Source organism: Rhinatrema bivittatum, chromosome 1 (genome assembly GCF_901001135.1).
Source record: "Rhinatrema bivittatum chromosome 1, aRhiBiv1.1, whole genome shotgun sequence".
NCBI lineage: Eukaryota > Metazoa > Chordata > Amphibia > Gymnophiona > Rhinatrematidae > Rhinatrema > Rhinatrema bivittatum.
The window spans coordinates 444,548,829-444,573,827 of NC_042615.1; the positions used below are offsets into that span (position 1 = coordinate 444,548,829).

Sequence of the window (24,999 nt, forward strand, 5' to 3'; positions counted from 1 at the left end):
TGTTACACAGTGACCTAGACAGAGGACCAGTCAGTAAAAGAAAGATGATAGAGAGGAGAGCAGCTGCAAACACTCTACTGGTCTCCCTTCCATCGAAGGGGAAGAGGTAGTTGTGACCTAACAGGCAAAGTAGCATTCTATGAGGCTTTGCCGAAGCTGGCTGTCACTCAGCATGGTGTTCTCAGCATCTTCCGGTGCACACGGGAGATTCTGGGGTAGATCAGGAATAAACTCCATTGGTGTCCCATGGCATACAGAGATTTTATGGAATACAGAGCAGAGCAGCACTATATCTGCTACTCTGGGTGAGGCATACATTAAAGCTCCCCCCTGTTTTGCCCAAATAGCAAAATTTGGACAAAACTTTTTTAGAACTCTGAAGATGCATTCTATGATACAGTGGGTAGAATATAAGGCCTTGTTGTACCTCGTCTCTGCTGATGTGTTGGGAATAGCAACGGGGGGGGGGGGGGGGGGGGTGAGAAGTCAGGTCCTCCTGCGGCAAAGACAAAATGGGTGCATCATTCACACCACTGCCACTTTGAGATATGGCTGGCAACCCACAGCATGCTATAAGACAGTAGAAGCTAACCTCTAGGTTAGCATGAACCTTAAAAGCAGATTCCCTACCCTAGTCCATGCCACCTTTTTCTGTGACACTCTATGAACACTATAGCACGAGCTTAATCTGTGTCAGATCTTCCAGACTAGAAAACTGCATCTAGGGATTCCACCAAATGTGTGGCTGCCTCTCACAATCAAGCTAAGGCTACTCATTCGTAGCAGTCATCAAACCCTGAAGCAGTACATCAGAGCTGCCACACCTGTTCTAGCAGAAAAACTTCTACCTCGTGGTCTGAATGTGCAAGTCCCTGGCTGCTCTGCAGTATGTCATCCAGAGATACAAAATTGACTCGCCTGACACAGTAAATATGCTAGACCCCAAAATGCACAAGCTGCAGCTTCCTGTTTACCTGTATGATGGGCAAGATAAGCCGTGCCTGGCATCCTGGTTGACCCATCACTAACAGGGCACACCTGATCTGGGAGTACCAGCAGTGGGGACACTTAAAGGTTGCAATTAACATGAGATTTCAACTGCAGCAAATGGGAGGATCTGAAAAGTCTAATGTTTAAAATGAACCCTTAGAAAGTGTGTAGTGGCTGCTCATACACAAAGATGTATGGCAAGCGCATTGTTTGGCCTCACAAGATTAGCAGGCCTCTCGAGCATGGGGAGAGAAAGCCAGGCCCCGGCACAATGGTGTGCAGACCTAACTGTACAAGCCACTTGTCATGTCCATGATACTATTACATCTCCCATAGTTCCCCCCGCGCCCCCCCCCCCCCCCCATGTCTGTGCCATTTGCTGCAAACACATAGCCAGAGAGGGAATAGAGAAAGAAGCATCTCTTACCTATGAGCCACTCAAAAAAAAAAAAAAAGGGGGGGGGGGAACCAAACAAATCCATTGAAAAACAAAGGCTACTAATGAGAACAATAATTATTACATTTTTCAAATCTTATTTTAAATATTTTCTAAGGTGTCAGCAAGCCAGACAGCGTGTTCCACTTTCAATGACCTGCCCGGTCTATTCAATCAACCACCTTGTTTCTTTTTATAGTGTGCCCAATTGTGTACTGATATGTGCTGAATAAAATTTCTCAAAATTCTTATAACAGTTCCCAATTCCTGATGGTTATATATCTCAAACAACACCCGACACCGCCGTTGTTTTGCTTGGTAAAAAGCTTCATCAGGGGTCCATTCTAGGGAATTGATTCTGTTGGTCTAACAGGCCAAAATGGCCATATAAATGCCTCGACGGACCATACAGGTCTCAGCGTTCTTTTGTTGTTAGAAGAGGAGCCAACCATCACTGTAGAGGCCATCCTCTAAATTTTCAAAGAGGCCCAATTGCCTAAGAATAAAGGAATCATGCGTGGCTCCAGGATTCCTGGCCATCACATCGAGGATGCACCACGTCGAGCATCACATACTACTTGCACATTGATGGAGCGGAAGAGCTTTCTGTTGCAGAAGATCTCCTCCCTGTCATGGGGTGGGATGATGGCCACGTGAGTGCAGTCGATAGCTCTCAGAACATTGGGAAAGCGAGCTATGGCATAAAGGCCTCTCTTCAATTTCATCAAGTCCTGCCTTTCCTGAAGAAATGCTAATTAGCGATTAATGTGAACAGACATAGCTGTTATGACCTGGCCCAGACTGTGCGAAAAAGTGGTTTTGGACATTCCCCCAATGACCCCTACTGTCATCTGGAAGGAGCCAGGTGCCAGAAAATGCAGGGTAGCCAATAGTTTGGTGAGCCCCTTTATAGCATGGGACCTTTCTGTGAACAGATCCAGATCCCCTTGGATTTCTTCATATAATTCCAGGATAGCCTGAGAGCTGAGGCGATACCTGCTAATCACATAATCCTCTGGCATGCCCAGCAATGACGCTCATGGAGGAAAGATGCACTTCCTGTATCCTCCGCCATGCTCACCTGCGTGTCAAGTGCTGCGGTGGCCCATGACCCTCTCCCTGTGGGGCCAGTGGCTCAGGCTTTGGTGCAGGGACTTCCCTAGGAGGGGTTGGAACTTCCCTTGCCTGTTCTTGTGGTTGTTCTTGCTCTTATTCTTGTCTGCGATGAGCATCTTGAAGCTGCCACTATCCCCCAACAAGTAAACTTGCCACAACATGATAGGATTAGGAAGCAGGCCAGGTTAGAAAAGATGTTTTTTATTGGCCCAGGAGGCCGTGTTAGGTGTGTCTGATGGCTTTTTTTTTTTTAATTGTGCGCAATAATATGCTCAAACTGTGATAATGGCTGCAGTTGTACAATACAAACTTTTTTCCCCCTCTAACACACAAAAAAAAAAGAAGTAGTTATTTCGGACATCAAATCCTGCATTATTGTATGTTACTCTATTGCAGAATGTGGTAGAAGACCCTAATTTCCATTAACTCCTCCCACATGCATACTCAAAATAAAATTTGCATGCTAGCTTGCTTAGTGATATTTATTGCGCACTCAACGCACGTTAGACTCCATTTAACATGCATTAGGACCCTAACACATTTTGATAATTGACCCTGACAGCTGTATAAATAGCAATTTTTAGACTTGTCCAGCTAATTTGAATATCTATTCACGCATAAGTTTTACATATATCCAAATGTCACGGAGAAGAATTTCGTGTATTTTATAAGCTGTGCGTATATGATAAACATGGGATATAAAATACTGGGGTAGATCTGTGCATGACCATATACACGCATGTATGGGTGCAGGCCAGGTCTTTTAAAGTTATCTGCTTAGCGTTATTTGCAAATTTTAAAAACATATTATCCACTCTCTCATTCACGTTAATGAAAATATCAAACAGAATTGAAACCAAAACCAATGTTTGTGGAACTCTAGAGTATCCTTTCAGACAGGCACTGAACCACTTGCATCATAGTTAGCCAGTTTCTGTCCAATCCGCTGTGACTGAGTACAAGGAGTGCAAGCAATTTATTCCAACTAAAATTTGCACTAAAGGTACAATGATGCATCAGCTTAAAAAAAATCTCCTTTTAAAAACTGTGCCATGTTACATTCTTACTTTCAAAGATGGCATTGATAGAACATAAGAACATAAGAAAATGCCATACTGGGTCAGACCAAGGGTCCATCAAGCCCAGCATCCTGGTTCCAACAGTGGCCAATCCAAGCCATAAGAACCTGGCAAGTACCCAAAAAAAGTGTATTCCATGTTACCATTGCTAATGGCAGTGGCTATTCTCTAAGTGAACTTAATAGCAGGTAATGGACTTCTCCTCCAAGAACTTATCCAATCCTTTTTTAAACACAGCTATACTAACTGCACTAAACACATCCTCTGGCAACAAATTCCAGAGTTAATTGTGCATTGAGTAAAAAAGAACTTTCTCCGATTAGTTTTAAATGTGCCCCATGCTAACTTCATGTAGTGCCCCCTAGTCTTTCTACTATCCGAAAGAGTAAATAACCGATTCACATCTACCCGTTCTAGACCTCTCATGATTTTAAACACCTCTATCATATCCCCCCTCAGTCGTCTCTTCTCCAAGCTGAAAAGTCCTAACCTCTTTAGTCTTTCCTCATAGGGGAGTTGTTCCATTCCCCTTATCATTTTGGTAGCCCTTCTCTGTACCTTCTCCATCGCAATTATATCTTTTTTGAGATGCGGCAACCAGAATTGTACACAGTATTCAAGGTGCGGTCTCACCATGGAGCGATACAGAGGCATTATGACATTTTCCGTTTTATTCACCATTCCCTTTCTAATAATTCCCAACATTCTGTTTGCTTTTTTGACTGCCGCAGCACACTGAATCGACGATTTCAATGTGTTATCCACTATGACACCTAGATCTCTTTCTTGGGTGGTAGCACCTAATATGGAACCCAACATTATGTAATTATAGCATTGGTTATTTTTCCCTATATGCATCACCTTGCACTTATCCACATTAAATTTCATCTGCCATTTGGATAGCCTCTACCTGTAGAGAGTGATTTGTACAAATCAACTTCTCTTGTACATGTCATTGATTCAAAAAGCAGAAAATCTTCAGTGATGTCAACTTTGCTGTTCGTACCTCCTACTGTGTATGTAACCCCCCCACCCCCCAAATCCCACACTGTGTTAAAAGTGCCCCCTCTTACAGTGGTATAAATAGTGACATACCTCTCTCTCTCTCGCTCTCTCTCTTCCTCTCTCCCAATCCCAAACGAAATGTGCAAGAAAAATCTTTTCCCCGGTCATGCATAGCTAACGCAGGCACAACACACTGATAAAAAATGTAGTTATTTCTGGCGATAAAACCCATGTTGCTGGGTGTTATTCTACCACATTCCACATTAGGAACTGCTCATTACCACAACCTCCTCCCATTTGCATAGCAAATGTGACATTTGCATACTAGTGCGCATTGCACTGTTTAACGCACGCATTTCGGCATTATATCCAGTTAAGTCCAAAGTTATATGGCTACCTATAGCCGAAAAACTTTAAACATAATCGGTGCTATTCAAAAAGAAAACCTGGTTATGTTTAAAGTTATTCAGCTATGGTTAGTCGAATAACTTTAAGCAAGTATATTCATCAGCGGAACGTTTATCCCGCTGAATATAAGGGACAAGTTATCCGGCTACACTAAACATCCTGCTGAATATTGACCCCACGTTAACTTCTTATAAACACCAATCCCCAACCCTTATCCCCATCCCCCATCTTGAGCAGACAATTGCCACATCCCAGCAGCATTTTGCCAACAGCTCACCAAGGCTTCTGAAGAAACCCAGTAAGACCACCGCTGCATGCCAAACCTGTCACGACTCAACAGGAGAGGCCTGCAGCTCAACCGTGAGCAGCCCATCTTGTTTACCTGAACATCAGTCCCAATGGTACAACCCCATAAACCCAACCGGTTTTGCACATCACACTTAACTTCGGCTTGGGTTATCTGTGATATTAATACTAATAACTGGAAAAACCATAAAGGGGAAAGGAGGGTGGGAGATGCTTACTCATCAGCTGAGGGAAAAGGGGAGGAAATGAAGAGGGAGTTGCTGGTTAAAAGAAGTTGTATTTGCTCCACTCTGGATCATCAGCCCAGGCAGAGCCTCCTTGTCACTCAATAAATTTCCTCAAATCAGAGCCTCTACTCTAATTCCTAACAGCTCATCTCAATTGCACCTGCTCTGCCATCTACTTTTCCTTTTGAGCAACTTCCTCTTGTACGCTGTCAAGACTTGCTTATAAATACACAAAGGGCAGTGCCTAAGGGATGGGTGACCAATGTAGTGATTACAGCACATAGCTTTAAAACCTGAAGACTGTCAATTTGTGTTTCTCTGTCCACCTTTCACTGGGTGACCTCAGTTCAGTAGCTCAAACCTCCCCTCCGCTCATTGGTGCCACAGACACAAAGAGTATTGTCACTGACTGTTATGTTGTGAAGAAAGTCAATAGTGGACCCTTGGGCCAGCTGATATGGACGACGTCCACAGTTGGTAATGAGCCGGGAGGCGGAGCTTAGCTGGAGCTGAAGGATGACGTCTTCACCCTGGAAACCCGAGACCCCCCCAGGAGGGGCCCGTAGGGGTCCGAGTCGCTGGGACTTAGGAGAATCGTGAAGAAATCCGAGGATCGTAGCTGGCTGAGGGTAAGGAGAATCATGAAGAAGTCCGAGGATTGTGGCTGGCTGAAGGCAAGGAGAATCGTGAAGAAGTCCGAGGATCGTGGCTGGCTGAAGGCAAGGAGAATCGTGAAGAAGTCCGAGGGTCGTGGCTGGCTGAAGGCAAGGAGAATCGTGAAGAAGTCCGAGGGTCGTGGCTGGCTGAAGACAAGGAGAATCGTGAAGTCGGAGCTGGAGTCAAGGCGCAGCAGGAACGAGCTGGAACCTGAGCTGGAAGCTAGGCACGGCTGGAACAAGCAGGAACCAGAGCTGGAAGCAAGGCACGGCTGGAACAAGCAGGAACCAGAGCTGGAAGCAAGGCACGGCTGGAACAAGCAGGAACCAGAGCTGGAAGCAAGGCACGGCTGGAACAAGCAGGAACAAGGCAACTAACCACTCAAGGAGCGACCACGTTGCAAAGGCAAGGTAAGGCAGTCAGACGCTGGTTTAAATAGCCAGCCAGCATCTGACGTCAGGAACGGGGCGTTTCAGCACTTCCGGGTGCTGGACCTTTAAGAGCCCCCTCCTCGCGCGCGCGCGTGCCCAGGCAGAGGGAGGAGTCAGGCTCGGCCTTCGGCGGCGTCTCCACGTGGAGAGAGACGCTGCCATGCGGCCCTACAGGCCCCAGACGCGGCGGATCGCGGCAGCCCCGGGGGAGCCGGCAGAAAGGTAAGGACCCGGTCGCTAGCCTGGCGACCGGGACCGCAACACTGACAACAGAAAACTTGCTCTGTTTTAAAGGACTGGGTTTTGTTGGTGCAGTAACATCATTATTTTTAAATTAAAATATGATTGTACAACTATCTGAAGGGTACTGTATGGAGACAACATATACATTTTCGGAAAAAAAGAGCTGTCCTTCAAAGAAACCTGTACCTACTCCTGGGGGAATTCTGCGCCACTGCGGAACACAGAATTTGCGCAGAATTCCCCTCCTGTGCAGAATTGCCAAATTCTGCACAGATGATAGCAGAGGAGACCCCGGCATGCTGCAAACGGAGTGCGTCCTGCGGCACACGCTGCATTCGCGGTGAAGTTGAAGGCCCGGCACGCCATTCACGGCGAAAAGGGAAGGCCCCCGTGTGCCGTAAAGGGACTGTGCTCCGCTCAAGGCGAAAATGGAAGGCCCTGTGTGCCGCAAACGGCGCACCGGGCCTTCATCTTCGCCGCAAATGGAGAGTGTCCCACAGCACACGGGGGCCTTCCCTTTTCGCTGCGAACGGCGCGCCGGGCCTTCATCTTTGCCACGAATGGAGCGCGTCCTGCGGCATGCCGGTGACAGAGAATGTGTGTCAGAGAGGGGAGGGGAGGGTGAGAGAGAGCAGGAGGATGTGAGAGAGAGCATGGGGGGATGCCGGTGAGAGAGAATGTGTGTGTGAGAGAAGGCAGGGTGACAGAGAGCATGGTTGGTAAGAGGGGGTGGGGAGGGTGAGAGAGAGAAGGAGGGTGTGTGAGAGAGCATGGGAGGTAAGAGAGGGTGGGTGGGAGGATGCTTGAGTGTGGGTTTCAGAGAGAGGGAGCCTATATGAGGGGAGGGGGATGCCGGTAAGAGAGAATGTGTGAGTGAGAGAGGAGAGGGTATGGGGGAGGGTGAGAGACAGCTTGGTTGGTAAGAGGGGGAGTGGGGGGTGATGCTTGAGGGTGGGTTTCAGAGAGGGAGCCTACATGAGGAGAGGGTGACAAAGAGCAGGAGGGTGTGACAGAGAGCATGGGAGGTAAGAGAGACAGGCTGGGGGGATGTTTCAGTGTGGGTTTCAGAGAGAGGGAGCCTATATGAGGAGATTGTGAAGGAGTGTGTATGTGTGTGAGAGATTGGGAGCTCGTGTGTATGAAAAAGGGATTGTGTGTATGTGAGGGTGCTAGCCTATGTGAAGGGTTTGTGTATGTGTGAGACAGAGCCTGTGTGAAGGGGTGCGTGAGAGAGAGACATACGTAGCCTGTGTTAGGATGTATGTGTGAGAGAGAAAGGGAGATTGTGTGGGTGTGTATGCAAGAGAGAGGTCCCTGTATGAGGGGACGTGTGTGTGTGTGTGCCAGAGAGTGAGGGTGTGTGTATGTGGAAAGGACACTCTTACAGTGAATTTCTAGGGAAATTCTGCTCAAAATATTTAAAATTCTGCAACTTTAAGTAATAACTTTTTTCTATAATAATTTCAAATGTAATTACTTAAACTGTCATGTAAATTGTGTTATTTTGACCAATATAAAGTTTGCAGAATTTTGCAGAATTTTCAGTTTTTGTGCGCAGAATTCCCCCATGGGTACTTGTACCTGACTGTGAATTTAGCAGGGTACGAAGGAGTGTTCCTGGAAAACCTCCCTTTCCAGTACTGGACCAGGCATCTTGCCTGATCCACCTTAAAAACTAGAGACAAAGGGAGTCATTTTTCAAAGCGATCGCACGCGAAAAGGGACTTTTCGCGTGCGATCCACTAAAAAGGGGCAGCATCAAGACCGGAACAGGAGGAGTTGGGGCGGCACCGGGGCAGAAGCCGCGAAGACGGCGTGGACGGCGAAAAGATAAGGAGCCTTTTTGCTGCCTATTTCGCGCCCAATAGCACCACCTTTTATGATGGCGCTATTGGGTGCGAAAGCCAGCAGCTATCGCACCGCTGAGGTGCGATCGCTGCTGGCTTTCCAGGCCCGCCCCCCACTTCACCCCCGCCCCCCCTGTACCGTGCGATTCACGACGCCGTGGTAGGTTAGAAAATCTAGGCCATAGGTAGTTCAGTGGGCAGATCCACAGAGAGCAGGAACAAGAGTTTGGGCCCAGATGGGAACAGAGAGGCTCTGGATTTCCCAGAGAAGGCAGCTCCTGAAAGAAGGTGAACATGCAAGGGAAGGAATGAATGTGAACACTGAAAGTAAATGCTAAGAAGTGGATAGTGAATACTGAAGATAAATGTCGAGTGTGTTTGTGGCTGAAGGTAAACCACTTTTGCAAATAAAGTTTATATACAAAAAGTCAGAGTCCAGGGTGTGATTGGGGAGTTACAGGCCACTTGTGCTATTTCACATAGAGGAATTGGATGGCTTAGAGGACTGGTACAAGTTAGGTTACAGAGTCTTTCACCTTTATGTAGCTGGATGAAATCCAGGTCAATTCAGTAGTGATCAAGAGCTATAGGTAATCCAAAAGTTGTTGAGTGCTTAAGTGAAATGAATGGACGTTCTCAGCCCTGTTCCCCCACAGATATGCATCAAGCACTAAAAAAATACTAGAAGGGTTTGGCAGAAATTGGCAGCCTCACTAGAGGGTCCCACAGAATTGCTCTCTCGCCTTTTAAAGATGGTCTCTCCAGTGCAGGGTTGAAGCAGGTTAGGAGAGCAGTGTTGGAGAGCAGGCACTGCCACTGCCCAAGCTGTAACTTTTCTGTGGATGAATGAAAACGTTGGCATTCTGTTTCAACTGCATTTCCAAGCACCATGTTCACTTTTTATTCAGTGCAAGAAAAAGTAGCAATACCCACCCTTCATCAGTTAAAAATGTTACAGTCTGATCATCATGTCTGCAGTTCTTGTAGCCACTGTATTCCTGGAATCCCTGAGAGCAGTCACAAAGCATATGATGTGCAGAGTTCTGGCTGGTTCAGACTGCGGGTTAAGCTGTGATATGTGAACAGATATTCAAGGCCAATAAGTGTGAAACAATGTGTGATTATCTCTCCAACAAGGCCTCCTCTAAGGTAGTTGCTAGAATTATGCTGAAAATGTTTTCAAAAATGCCAGTGAAATTTTTAATTGATACAAGCTGAGTGTCACTATTTTTCATGTCAATATTTGCTGCACAGTACCCAGAGGGCAAGGCTTTCTGTCTGATCTTGCTAGCACTGTCTTTAATTACCCTTTCACCATCTTGCAAAAGTGACGGGGCAACTTTAAGTGTGTCCTTCAGGGCTCTTGCCAACTGATTACTCTGTGAGAGTTCACACATCTGTGATTGCTAGTGGAGGTAACTGGCGCTGCCTTGTAGCACTGTTGCAGGGGCACCGAGCTTTATCATTCTCTGAGCCAGCCTACCAATGTTTGAATCGCAGTCACGTTAATATTTATTTATTGTATTTTACTGATTTAATAGATTTATGACCTGCATTTTACAAAAAGGATTGAAGCAGTGTACAAGCAACATTCATAAAAGAAATATAACATACAAACATAAAACTCATAAAAACATTTGAAAACAACAAAAACATCAAGACACAAGGATGATATTGCCCCCACACAACGAACAGCTGTAATACATTGCCATACATCAAGGTTTACTCCAATAAGCCAAAAGCTTTGCGAAACAAATAGGTCTTAGCTCCTTTTTAAACTGCTCAAGTTCAGACATTAAGGAAAAGGGAAGTAAGTTCCACAATAGCGGTCCTGCCACTGAAAAACCCAATCATGAGTCTCAGTTAAATGCGCTAATTTAAGGGAGGGGTCATCCAATAGACCTTTATCAGTTGACCTAGGCAAGCGTAGTGGCTTATAAATGCTTAAAACTGAGTGAATCCATACGCCAAAATACAGGCAATCGAGGGATGTCATCAAGAACAGTAGAGATATGCACTGATCATAATAAATTCCAGCTCTGAACATTAGCTGCACGTCTGTCTTAGCTGTTTTAAAAATCTGTTATGCTAGAAGATCCATACTGAGGGCCCGGATGAACAAGATTTGACACCCACTAACACATTTTGATTATCACTGATGCTAAGTGCAAGTCTTTTTGGCAGCACTTCAGCTTGTTTATTGACCGGCAGTGAATGCCCGTTTTAGAGGTGATCGCTATAGCTACAGTGCAGTGCAAATCATTCATTAGGGGATATTCTTTACAGTAAGCTTTTGTTATTTGGAGACCCCTCAGTAAACTGGGTTCAGCAGGTTTGCGAGTGAATGTGTTTCAGGCATATTCATGGTGAAAGCCTTGAAAACCAGTCCCTCGAGGACTGAATTTGGGGACTGGAAATCCAGCGAGATAATATAACATGTGCAGTAAAGTAATTCTCATCACTTCTTTAAATAATGAAATTATTAGTGATTATTCAAGATTGTTTTGTTTAAGTAAAACATTCAAGCTCCACATATGCAAGAGAAATCTTACATATAAGAACAGGGGCTTATTTTCTACTGGGAGCAAGCTAAGAGAAAGCCATGAATATGATGATCTTTGTAGAATAAATGAGCCTCAATAGCATGGTGACTTTTAAACAGGCGTGCGGGCACCCATGTGCTCGCATTCGTCGGCCTGGGCCCAGGGACGCGGTCATTTTATAATATACGCAGGTAGATGCGCGCGTGTTATAAAACAGTCTATACATGCATACAAGTGTGCTCAATTTTAAATGGTCGCGTGCATGTGTAAGCAAATCCTGTGTTTACCGCGCAAGAGGAGACATTTTTATAAGGGACGCATACTAACACCATTGCTGCATTTCCCGGTTAGGACATCCAAACCCCCCTAGATTAACAGCATTCCTTCCCCCCTGTTAGCCCCCGTTAACCCCTCTGACTTGCTTAGAAATTTTTGTTTTAACACTCACAGTCATCCATAGCAAACATAAAGTTAGGTGGCACAGGTCCTTGGCATGCACCAGCGCGCTTACATATGGACACTCAAATTCCAAGTGTGAATCTCGGAATGCCATGGCTCACCCAGATCAGGCCCACGCCCTGCCCCATTTTTCTAAAGGTTTTTATTTGTGCATGCACAGGGAGATACACGCCTGCACAGGCGGCTTATAAAATCCGCTCGGTGTGTGCTGGCCCATTCCTGTCCACGTACCTCCTGGTTTTGGAGCACACCGGGCTTTTAAAATTCACTTAAGTCCTTAAAATCATTCCAGCAAGGGATGAACAGTTTAAGTCAGAGTTGGCAATCCTAGCAATGCAGGAAGTTGAGATGGGCCTTACAATCTTTCGGGCTGATGTACCAAAGTGCCAACAGGTTCACATAGGCTACAGCACTTACAAAAACACCAAACAGAGTGCATTATCACATTTGCGAATAATGGCGTGCACTATTTGGAGATTTTGTGCAAGCTATTTTTCTTTTGTGAACTGTCAAGGAGTATATAAGGGAGAGACCCAGAATACCTTATTGAATCGGCTCCAGGACACAGGGCATTTCCCTGAGCAGGGGGATAAAAGAGCAGGACGAGGAATCAGACAATAAGCTATGTTTGATTACTGTTACTTTGATTTAAAAAGCTGCTGAAGTATGCAGGTCTTTTTCTGCTTTTGATTTGTGTAAATAATACAAGATTTCAGACTGCTCTGCCCTCCAGTAACCTCAGCCAAGGATTGCTGACATGTTATCACATGAACCCATTTACAAATATATGCAAAACTGCAAATGAACTGAGAAGCCATGCAAATCAGCACATTAGCAGTTCTGCAGAAGTTTCACTTTGTGCTTCAAAATAGCACAAATGGACAATTTATCGCAAAACTTAGCAATATTTCAGGGAGGTGTTTTTAAGGGTTTTTTTGTGAAAATGCTAGCGATTTCTTGCTAATTTTTTTGTGCAGAAGTTGCAGGGGGATCCATTTGCATATTATGCAAATAGATCTGTATGAGAGCAACTCCTCACGGTATCGGACCATTCACGCCTTCTACAGGTCGATATTTTGGCCTTGATGTCTGCAATCATGTTTCTGTGTAGAAAATCAGAAATCATGCTTACTAATAAGGACTAGATTCATTAAGGCTTTTTTCCCATTTTGCATCTTTGGGAAAAATCCTTAGTGAATTAGGTACTAAATATCTGTAGGTTAGTACAGAAGCAAGGTTTTAAAATCACATGTAGACCTTTCATCTCTGGGGTTACTAACAATTTTTTAAAACTTGTTTAGGTGCTTCCCTTCATCCACGGCAGTAAGTGAGGTCATCTGTGAATTACTGCTATTTATCACTTCTATAGTACTACTATATAGATGTAAGCATGCTAAGAATGAGTTGAATCTCCTTGGCATTAATATGTTTTGGTCCCTGCTGCTCCATCTTCACAAGAGCGGTGAGTGTCCAATGTCCATAGGACGAATTGCCAGCAAACCAGTCTACTTGATTGAAAAGTTCTCTGCCTGAACTAAAAATATTGGCTCCGAGCTAAACATTTTTTTGCCAGTATTTGGTGTGCCTGGCACTTTTCTAGATTTAACGTTCTGAAAGTGGGAGGGGGAGAGGTGATCTGCCAGCATTCTGTGAGAGCAAAGGTGACCACCTCCAAGAACCGCATACCAGCCTGGTTTTCAGGATATCCACAATGAATATGTATGAGATAGATTTGTATGCGCTGCCTCCATTTTATGCAAATCTATCGTATGCATATTTTTTGTACATATTTATTTATTTATTTATTTATCCTGAAAACCTGGCTTATTTGTGGCTATTGAGGACCCGAGTTGGCCACCCATATACTAGAGCATCCAGAAGCATTTTGTAAACTCTATGAGTTAAATTAGCACGCAGTACCATCAAACGTGATTTTGTTTCCACATAAACTATGCCTCTGTGTGCCACAGGGAAACGTTCTCTGTAAAGAGCCAATTGCTACTGTACTACAGGGTGCTCAAACCGGTCCTTGGCTCCCCCTCCCTCACCCCCGATCAGCCAGTCATGTTTTCAGGATATCTCTAACGAATATCCCTGAGATTTATTTGCATGCAGTACTTGCTGTGCATGGATATGTTTCTCATGCATATTAAGGATATTCTGAAAACCTGCACTGCTGCACACTACATTGCTACACAGGAATTAAAGGAACATCAGCCAGTCAAGCAGTGCATCCTATGTGATAAGGACCTGCTGAGCCCAACCATTCATTCATTCATTCATTCATTCATTCATTTATTTGATTTATTCATATTTATGTACCTTCATTTTGTAGACAATCATGGTGGTTCACAATAAAATATATCAATAAAACAATAGTTTCAACAGCATTTACAAAATGGCGCAATAGCGCTATTGCTAGTAAAATTTTAATAAAACATAAAACCATTCTCCAGCATTGTTTTTATAAAAGATTATTACAAGGACTCTCAAGTGATTAGAATTGAGCCTAACAAATGGTGGTCTTACAGGAAATGAGAACCACAATCACTGTTTCCAATCCCCCATACTTGTGTTTTATTGTTAGGGATAAATCCAACGCAGGAAAAGGAGATAATCTGCTGTCCAAATATTAACCACACATGAAGGTAGAGAGCAGGAAGTATTAAACAGTCCAAACACTTTGAAGTTAATGCACAAATGTGTTCTTTAATTTAAACTCCTCCAAAGCGGTCAATGCGACACAGTGGTTTTCAACCAGGACCCCGACACGGACCGTGTTTCGCTAAGCGCTGCGTCAGGAGGGACTGAGTACAGTGCATAATTTCAACCACTCAACTCAGGTCCAACTCAGGTCCAAATTCAGATTAAACAACAAATTTGTGCGTTAACTTAAAAGTGTTTGGACTGTTTAGTACTTCCTGCTCTCTACCTTCACGTGTGTTTTATTGTTAGGGATAGACAGGAAAATGATGATAGCAAATTCTGTCCAGGAAGGGTGGAGAACCTTAAAAATGAGAAACAAATGGCAGTGTCTGTGATGGGATCAGGGGCTATTTATTCCCTAAATTCTTGTGTTCTTATTCTTGCAATCACACATTCTTGACTAGGAGTGGAATTAATGATCACAATCTTAGGACATGACTTTTAAGCCCCCATCTCTAGTTAGTATTGTCAAATCTGGCATGCCTAAATAATCCACTCTACTTACACTCAATGTGCTGATGCCATTTCAGAATTCAGAATTGAGGGAAGACATGAGACTGACATGTAAGAAATTCATGTAAAAGTTTTCATAATATTAACACATTGGTTGCGGTAATGTGGCATCTGATTCAGTAAACATCTTTTCCCCAGGGACACAGAAGGGGAGCAAAGCCTTAGTAAATCAGGCTTTTAATATAATCCGAAGTCTCTGACTTTATGAAAGCAATGGCCTGCATTTTGCCCAATACGTCACAGAATAAGTAAAATGTCATGTAAAACTGACACAGTCTGCATGCCACTGTTATTCTTAGTTTCTTGGTTTAATACTCTATGGACCTTAATCAATAAGGATTATTTTCCACCAGCACTGAATAGGGAAAACGTGTATTGTAAATTAGGCTCTGCAGACAGGCTTCACCATTCTATTTTCCTATGGACAGAAAATAAGGGAAAAACCTCTGTGAAGGAAGCCTTATATATACAAATTCCCCAAACTGTGACTTATGTTCATTACAAATCTTTTTTTCTGTTTCACTAAATTTTACCAACCTTTTAAAAATACTCCATAATGGTAAAACAATAAATAAAGTATGTCAGCTGTTACTATCAATTAAAAAAACTAGATATTTCTTACTCTTATGGCCTGATGTACCAAAGAGTTTTTCCCATTATGCATCTCTAGGACAAATGCTTGGGAAATAAGGCTCTCAGGTCTCAAACTAAGGGGGGTCCGTTACTAAAGGACAGTATTTTTCCCCACTGGGTCCTGCAGCTTTCGAAACCGAGCACTATTTTCCCCAGCGGAAAAATTCCGTGGGCAAAAATATCACAGGGAATACAAATAAAAGTCACCCGGGACCGCCATCTTTCTTTAAAGACCACAACAGCCTGATATAGACTCCCCTCAATATGTGAAAGGACCCCCCCCAGTGATCTTCTGAGATCCCCTGCCATGTCTAAAGGCGGCGCTCAAGTGAATACATTTGGAAAAATATTAGACGTCATGGTAATGCCCCACTCCGTACTTAAACCCTGTTTCAAACTAAACCTTTTCGCTGGAATTAATTCAGTCCCTCCCCTAAACAGTAGTTGGCACCCAGGCCCGGCGCGACCGGGTGTGCATACCGCGCATTTGCACAGGGCAGCACACCCGGAGTGGGGGGGGGGCGGTGGACTAGCAGCAACAGGAGATGTGACAGGGCTGCCGGTGGAGCCCAACCCACCGGCGGCAGAAGAAGGAGAAAGGCTGCTGGCGGATCGGCGGCTCAGCAGCTTAAAATGAGATGCCGGTGTTCCCGTGGGTGTGCGCGCACCCCCTGCTCACAACTTTACCCGTGGGCTCACACAGTTTCTGCTCCCTCCCCCTGCAAGCAGGAAGGCCAGCGGGCCATGGTGGAGCTCATCCCACCATGGCACAAAGAGAACTGGAGGCCATGTGTGTGAGCAAGAGAAAGTCTCTCTATGTCTGTGAGAGTGTGGGTGTGTTTGTGAGAGTGTGTGGATGTTTGTCTGTGTGAGAGTATTTGTGCCTGGGAATGTGCCTGTGTGAGAGCCTGTGTGTGTTTGTGTTTGTCTGTGTGCCTGTGACAGTCTATGTGTCACACACAGGCTCTCACAAGCATGCACAAACACACACATAATGTACCTGTAAGTGAGAGGGAGCCTGTGTATGTGAGAAAGAGGGAGTATGTGACAGAATGAATGTGTTATTATTGTGCGAGTTTTTGAGAGAGAGGATAACATTTTTACTGCCCTACCTTCCCCAATCCACAACGATCTCAGGGTGACTGGAAATCAAAAGATCCCAGGTATGGAGAGCAGGATATGTTTTAATCCTTATTAGTTTTAATTATTGGGTGTAATTTGATGTTTCTACTTTATTTAAATATTTAATTGTTTTAGGGGAATAGAACATGTTTTTAATTATTGGAATTTGGTGGGGGGAGGGGAGACGGGACAGCACAGAAATAGTTCGCACAAGGCAGCAGAAAAAGCTAGCACCGGCCCTGCTGGCACCCACCCCCTTCCTGACCTCCCTGACCATCCTAACCCACCCACCCGGGCATATCTGGTCATCTAGTGGTTTGCCCCATTCTGTGATAGGGGCATACTTGACATGACGGTCAGCCGGTGCCATTTAACATGTGCAAGTAGACAGAACGGAGCCCATGGGATTCTTCCGACCCTACTAGACCACTAAGTACACCCAGGGGTGTGGGCTAGGGTGGGACGGAAGATGCCGGGGGGGGGGGGAGGGGGTTGCCAGTACTGTTGGGGTGGGGATTGGTATATGGATCCCGGGGGGAGGGGGGATTGAAAAGAAGGATTTATTTAGGGAAGCAGGGCGTCATATATACATCTTCTAATATTTTTTCAAATGTATTCACTTGAGGGCCCTTTCTAGAGGCAGTGGGGTGGGTGGGGGTCTTATAAGGGCCCTGAGGGGGGGGGGGGCTTTCACACATTGAAGTTAGGCTATTTTGTGCCATTCTGGCCCTTTAAGCACCAACCCAGGAGCATCAGGATGCACATTAGTGTCCTGATGCTCCCTGGGAAAGTTAACTACAACTCCTAAGTTGTAGCTAACCTTCAGGAAAATAAAGCTTGCATTTTTGAGGCAAGCCATGTTATTTTATTAGCATAAAATTACCTAATAATGAGCTGCTTTCAATGCATTTGCAAAGCTTATGCATATAAAGCAGCCCCTTACCATATCCACAGTATTTAAAATATTGCACATTATTGCTGGATTGAATGTTTTTTTGCATGTTAAACATTGTTAATGTGCAATAAACACCTAACACAACTTAGTAAATAGGCCCTAAATAAACTATAAATAGTATTATTTAAAAGTTTGTCCCAGAAATAGCTCAGCAAATTTTAGACTTAACACTATCTCTGTGGTAAAAATCTTCAGTGTTAAAACAAACAGTACTGAAAATATGTCTTACCTCCACAAATATGAAACATGGGATGATGGAATAACTTCGATGAGTGTTGCTCCCTACAGCCATTTCTCCTCAAGCTTTTTGAGCTGTGATGCTTAAAATTTTCCAAACCTAAAATAACAGACAAGCAAACAGGTAAAGTGCAATTGCCAATCATTGATGTCATCATGCAGTGTTTGTGTGTAAGTGTGTGCGTTTAGGGCCACCTTTATCCTAACCAAACATAGAACCAGGTTGCCTCTGATCCCCAAAAGTTCCTCCTCTTCCTCCTCTTTCCCTTATAATCCTCCCTCTCACCCCTTAGCCTTCAGGTGGCAGAAATTGGCACTTCCTAGCACATCAGCTTCTTCTGCCGGCCACTATCAGACTGTTGGTGTTGAAGTCTGTGGGACACCTTACATCTCTACGGTGTCCCAATCAGAGGGTCCTGGTTCCGGCTGGCAGAAGAGGCTGAAGTGGTCTCAAGCACCACTCTCTTGTCAACAGCTACAGGGTGTGGGAGGGCCTGGAAATGGGATTGGGGAGAAGGAAGCAGGGAGATGAGAGGAAAGCCGGGAGGACAAGGGCTAAGAGACAAGAGAGGGAAGGAGGAACGGTGATGGGGAGGGAGGAAGGATAAGAGATGGGGGATGGAGGAAGGGACACCTGAAAAGACAGGGGATGGAAGGGATGAATTGTTGGTCGGGTGAGGCGAGGAGAGGACAGGAAGGATGACGATTTGGCTGTTTAGGATGGGGGAAACATGGGTGAGGGTGGATAAATAGGAGTAAGCAGTTGAGTGGTGAGGGTGGGGAAAGGAGATTTAAGTGCTGGAGGAAAGGCAGGGGATGAAACTTTGAGACAGAGCACTGAGAGACAGGAGGAAGGAAAAACTGCAGGATGGATCAAACAGGGCAGAGAGGGATGCAGAGAATAGAATATTAGAAGTGTGGAGGCAGGCAACAGAAAAGACATATTGAGGAGGAAAAATGACAGGCTGTGTAGTGAGAGAAGGTGTGAAATGAGAGGACAGAAGAAGAGTGAAGAAAGGGGACTGGGGAGAAAGAAATGAATGAATATAAAAACTGAAATGAAGAAAACGAAAGAAAACCAACAACAAACAAAATCAATTCTCTGGACAGACCAGATGGGTCAGGAAACTATTTTTATAATGTAAAATGTAAACTTTTGTGTATACACATGCAAATAGGTAATGACATTTCTTCAGAATGTGTTAACTCCATGCAAAATCTACCCTGGAACAGCTGCAGGAAACTGGGGGCTGGGACCATAGGAATTCCCGCCTTGCAGAATTATCTGACAACTGGATTGAAGAGTTCCCATTTCTTATATATGCTACCAGGATACATGGAGCCTTCCAAGTGTTTAAAATGGACCCTGTGCATGAATGAATGAATGAGACGGTAGAAAAAATATCATCCGTCTTCTCGCTTCCTTTGCCGCACAGCCCAACACTTGACAAGGAGTACTTAGTTTAAACTCACACCCGCCTTTCTGTCTGTTTCTAAAATAAGGGAGCACGCATGTGTTTCAGGGGTGGGAAAAGCGACAAACAGCCCACTTAGCGGCACACTGAAACCAGAGTTCAAATCCCGTTACTGCTCCGTGTGACCTTGGGCAAGTCACTTCACCCTCCGTTGCCATGGGTACAAACTTAGGGCCTGGGTCACTAAGCATTTTCCTCCTAGACATAGAATGGGACAAAAGCTTTAGTAAATCCGGCCCTTAGATTTTCAGCCTCTAGGGCAGGGGTCGGGAACCTTTTTGGCTGAGAGAGCCATGAACACCACATATTTTAAAATGTAATTCCGTGAGAGCCATACAAGACCTACCAAATTAATTTACTACAACCCCCTACTCTCCTGATGCCCCCCCACCAAGACATGCCAAATTAATTTACTACAACCCCCCACCCTCCTGACACCCCCCAAGACCTGCCAAAAGTCCCTGGTGGTCCAGCGGGGGTCCAGGGCTCGCAGACAAATCTTTAATAAAAAAGTTAAAATCTAACAAAACCCTCCACCCTCCTGATGCCCCCCAAGACCTCCAAAATTAATTTACTACAACCCCCCAAGACCTGCCAAAAGTCCCTGGTGGTCCAGCGGGGATCCAGGAGCGGTCCGGGAGCGATCTCCTGGACTTGGGCTGTCGGCTGCCAGTAGTCAAAATGACGCCGACGGCCCTTTGCCCTCACTATGTCACTGGGGTCGACCAATGGCAGCGGTAGCCCCTGTGACTTAGTGAGGGCAAAGGGCCATTGACGCCATTTTGATTACTGGCAGCCGATGGCCCTTTGCCCTTACTATGTCACAGGGGCTACCGCCGCCATTGGTCGACCCCAGTGACATAGTGAGGGCAAAGGGCCGTCGGCGCCATTTTGACTACTGGCAGCCGACAGCCCAAATCCAGGAGCTCACTCCCGACCCCCGCTGGACCTCCAGGGGCTTTTGGCAGGTCAGGAGGGTGGGAGGTTGTAGTAAATTAATTTTGGAGGTCTTGGGGGCGTCAGGAGGGTGGGGCTTTTGGTAAGGTTTTTACTTTTTAATTAAAAGATTTGTCTGCGAGCCAGATGCAGCCATCAAAAGAGCCACATCTGGCTCGCGAGCCATAGGTTCCCTACCCCTGCTCTAGGGGTAGGGAAATACCTAAAGTACCTGAATCTGCTTTGAAGTGCCAAAAGCATGGCACAAAATAAATAAATAGATGTGCTTTGTATGTGTAAACTTTACCAAGTATTTCCAAAGTAAACTTATGCCAAGCATGCACATAATTCAGTTTTGTCAAACTACACCTCCTCTTCAGACCTCCTTCCCTTACCCTCACCACTCAGCTGCTTACTCCTATTTATCCACCCTCACCCATGTTTCCCCCATCCTAAACAGCCAAATTGTCATCCTTGCTGTCCTCTCCTCGTCTCACCCGACCAACAATTTACACACTTACACACAAAATATTCCTTCAGATTTTTTGAGGGCTGTGTGCACAAAAAAAACTTCCTCTTTGTGCATCCTTACCTCCGGGCTCCTGGACCTGTTCCCGCTTCTAGAGGCCTGGTTTGCGGCCTGTTTGGCGGCGTCACCACGGGGGCCGCACCGCCGGGAGGCTTCCCATGGACGCACTGCTGCTAGGCGTGCGCGCACGTCACTTGGGCACTTTTCTAGGCCGTTTCCCGCCAGGGGTGACTCCGCCCAATTCCTGATGTCAGATGCCGCGGCCTTGATAAGCCGGCCGCGGACATTCAGTCTTTGCCTTGCAACGGGTTTACCTCCTGGTTCCCTGTTGCGTCGTGCCCCGAAGTGAGCTGCCTTGGTACTCGCTCCGTTACTGCTACAGTACCTGCTTGGTTCCTGCTTGCCCACTACAGATCCTGCCTGGTTCCAGTACCCGAGTCTTGCTCCAGTTCCTGCCTGGTTCCAGTATCAGAGTCTTGCTACAGTTCCTGTCTACTGTTCTAGTCTGGTTCCGGTTCTCAGTCCTGATCAACAACCTGCCTAAGTCCCAGCGGCTGGGCTCCTACGGGCTCCTCCCGGGGGAGTACCAGGTTCCACGGTGAAGAGCACATCTATGTCCTGCCTGATCATCTGCCTCCCAGCCTGCCACATACTAGAGACATTGAACATCTTTCCTAGTCTCCTGCAGGTCAGCCCAAGGGTCCACTAAATTGAGACTCCATAACAGCCACAGCACACTGAGCTGACGATTCCAGTGCATTATGTACTATGATGCCTAGATCTCTTTCCTGAGTGGTAACTCCTAAGATAGAACCTAACATTGTGTAACTACAGCAAGGGTAATTTTTCCTTATATGCATTAGGGATGTGCACCGTTTTTATGATGAATTAAAATATCATACGATATTTCTTAATTCGTCATGTATCGGGAGTCCCTGAAAATGATAGGAAAACCCCACGAAATTTCATTTGGTTTTCTTATCGTTTTGGGGGGGGGGGGGAAAGAGCACACAGAAAAAAAAAACCCCAAACCCACCCCAACCCTTCAGATCTAATTATTTACAATCCCCCCTCCCGACCCCCCCCCCCCAAAAAAAACTTGCCTAAACTCCCTGGTGGTCCAGCGTGGGTCCCAGGAGCAAGGTCCCCTCCTCGGGCCGCCGGCTGCCACTAATCAAAATGGTGCTGATGGCCCTTTGCCCTTACCATGTGACAGGCGCTCATGGTTGCATTGGCCGGCCTCTGTCACATGGTAGGAGCAATGGATGGCCCGCACCATTTTTTAAGATGGCGCCGGCCGTCCATTGCTCCTACCATGTGACAGGGGCCGGCCAATGGCACCAATAGCCCCTGTCACATGGTAAGGCAAAGGGCCACCGGTGCCATTTTGTTTACTGGCAGCCGACAGCCCGAGAGCGGGAGATTGCTCCCGGGACCTCTGCTGGACTACCAGGGACTTTAGGCAAGTTTTGGGGGGGTCAGGAGGGTGGGGTATTGAAAATAATTAAATGTGAAGGATCGGGGTGTTTTGTGTTTTTTTTCAGATCGGGACAGCTGAAAACAAAAACTGTCAGAACCACGGGAAACAAAATTTTCCACGGTTCCACAAAAACGAAACCGGAAACGATTCCGGCATTCGATTCACATCTCTAATATGCATCACTTTGCATTGTCCACGTTACATTTCATATGTCATTTGGAAGCCCAATATTCCAGTTTTGCAAGGTCCTCTTACAATTTATCACAATCTGCTTGAGATTTTGTGTCATCTGCAAATTTGATCACCTCACTTATCATACCCCTTTCCAGATCATCTATAAATATATTAAAAAGCATCGGTCCAAGTACAGATCCCTGTAGCACTCCACTGTTTACCTTTTTCTACTGTGAAAACAGACCATTTAATCCCACTCTCTGTTTCCTGTCTTTTAACCAGCTTGCAGTCCACAAAAGGACATTGCCTCCTGTCCCATGACTTTTTAGTTTTTTTAGAAGCCTCTCATGTGGGACTTTGTTGAACACCTTCTGAAAATCCAAATACACCACATTTACAGGTTCACCTTTGACCACATGTTTATTCACCCCTTCAAAAAAATGTAGATTTGTGAGGCAAGACTTCCCTTGGGTAAATCCATACTGACTGTGTCCCATTAAACTGTGTCTATCTAAATGTTTTGAGATTTTACTCTTTATAATAGTTTCCATGATTTTTCCTGGCACTGAAGTCAGGCTCGCCAGTCTATAATTTTCTGGATCACCCCTGGAGCCCTTTTTAAATATCGGGGTTACTTTGGCCATCTTCCAGTCTTCAAGTACAACAGATGATTTTAATGATAGGTTACAAATGAATTGAAATAGGTATGAAATTTCATTTTTTACTTCTTTCAGAACCCTGGGGTGCATACCATCCAGTCTAGGTGACTTACTATTCTTCAGTTTGTCAGTCTGGCCTACCACATCTTCCAGGTTCACTGTGATTTGGTTCAGTTCATCTGAATCATCCTCCTTAAAAACCCTCTCTGGAATGGGTATCTCTCCAACATCCTCTTCAGTAAATACCAAAGCAAAGAATTTGTTTAGTCTTTCCACAATGGCCTTATCTTCCCTAAGTGCCCCTTTAACCCCCTTGATCATCTAAGGGTCCAACAGACTCCCTTGCAGGCTTTCTGCTTTGGATATATATATTTTTTTATTTATAGTTTATTGAATTTCACAAATATAACAAGACAAATTTTGCAAGGTAAATCTGAAAAGGCATAGGAAATACATAAAACAAAAACGAAAATTCAGTAATTATACTCAAAATGCCATTTTCAAATCAAGTCCTCAATCTGGGAGAAGCCCTTACACAATTTCAAGAAAAAATATATTAAATATTGAACATTAAATTCAGAAGGCAGTGTAACTAACGTGAGTTATAATTTAAGGACTCTAGTTCTGAGATGATGGATCCTTAAGTTGGCAAGAGAGAAGAATTATTAACAGGTAACTTATCTGCAAGAAATAATGATAATTGTGCTGGCTGAAAGAAATATAAGAAGTTCCTATATACTTAATACAACATTTGCATGGGAACTTTAGAAAAACAAACTAACAAAGCTTCCACTTATATAGCTCTTGGTTTCAAGATCAAGAATTGCTGACTCCTTTTCTGGGTCTGCTTTGCTACATCAGGATATACTTGAACATGCTTGTTCAAATAGATTCAGATTTATGCCTGAAGAAAAGCTGTAAGACCCAATCTCTGTCAGGTTCTAGAACAAATGTGACTATAAGAGTAAGCGGATTGATTTCTTCAGTAAGAGATTTCTCCAGTATCACAGATAAATTGTCCATATCCAATGGAAAATCTTGCTGCAATGTCAATACAGATTCTTTCTTGAAATTTGCAACATAGTAAGCTTTAGATATAGGTGGTATTGCCTGTTCTGGGATCTTTAGAACCTCCAAAAAATATCTTTTAAGCATGTCCTTTGGGGCAACTGAACAACATTTGGAAAATTTATAAATCTTAAGTTACGGTTTCTGACAGTATTTTCAAAATTCCCAATTTTGAAGGCTATTTGTGTATTCTTCTTAATGATTAAAGATTGCGTTGCTTTAATCGATTGAACCTCAATCTTATTTTCATCGCAAAGTTTTTCAGTTTGTAACATAACTGCTTCCAAAGATGTAAGTCTAGTCTCCAAGTCCTTAATCTTAATTTCTATATGATTAAGCTGTGAATAAATCATCTTACTCAGGCCTTCAATAGCATTCCATATGGACTCTAAGGGCCAGATTTTAAAACTTATGCGCGGACGTAGATTTGTGCGTGCAACCTGGTGCACACAAATCTATGCCCGATTTTATAACATGCACGCGCAGCCGCATGCATGTTATAAAATCTGGGGTCATCGCCCACAAGAGGGTGCACACTTGTGCACCTTGCGCGTGACGAGCCCTAGGGGAGCCCTGATGGCTTTCCCTGTTCCTTCCGAGGCCGCTCTGAAATCGGAGCGGCCTTGGAGGGAACTTTTTTTTCATTCCCCCCCCCCACCTTTCCCTCCCTTCCCCTATCTAACCCACCCCCCATCCCTACCTAAATCCACCCCCCCTACCTTATTTTATTTCTTACGCCTGCCTGAGGCAGGCATATCTTGCGCC

At 44.9% G+C, this 24,999-nt stretch overlaps 1 protein-coding gene across 1 annotated transcript in view; it reads right to left on the minus strand.

Annotated features, from left to right (window-relative positions):
- PLPPR1 (phospholipid phosphatase related 1) overlaps nucleotides 1-24,999 on the minus strand; it is a 329,852-nt gene that overhangs the window by 204,371 nt on the left and 100,482 nt on the right. Inside the window, exon 2 of the mRNA XM_029605105.1 lies at nucleotides 17,906-18,013. Within this exon, the coding sequence (XP_029460965.1) occupies nucleotides 17,906-17,968 (63 nt within the window). The 5' untranslated portion in view covers nucleotides 17,969-18,013. The remainder of the gene's footprint in view (nucleotides 1-17,905; nucleotides 18,014-24,999) is intronic.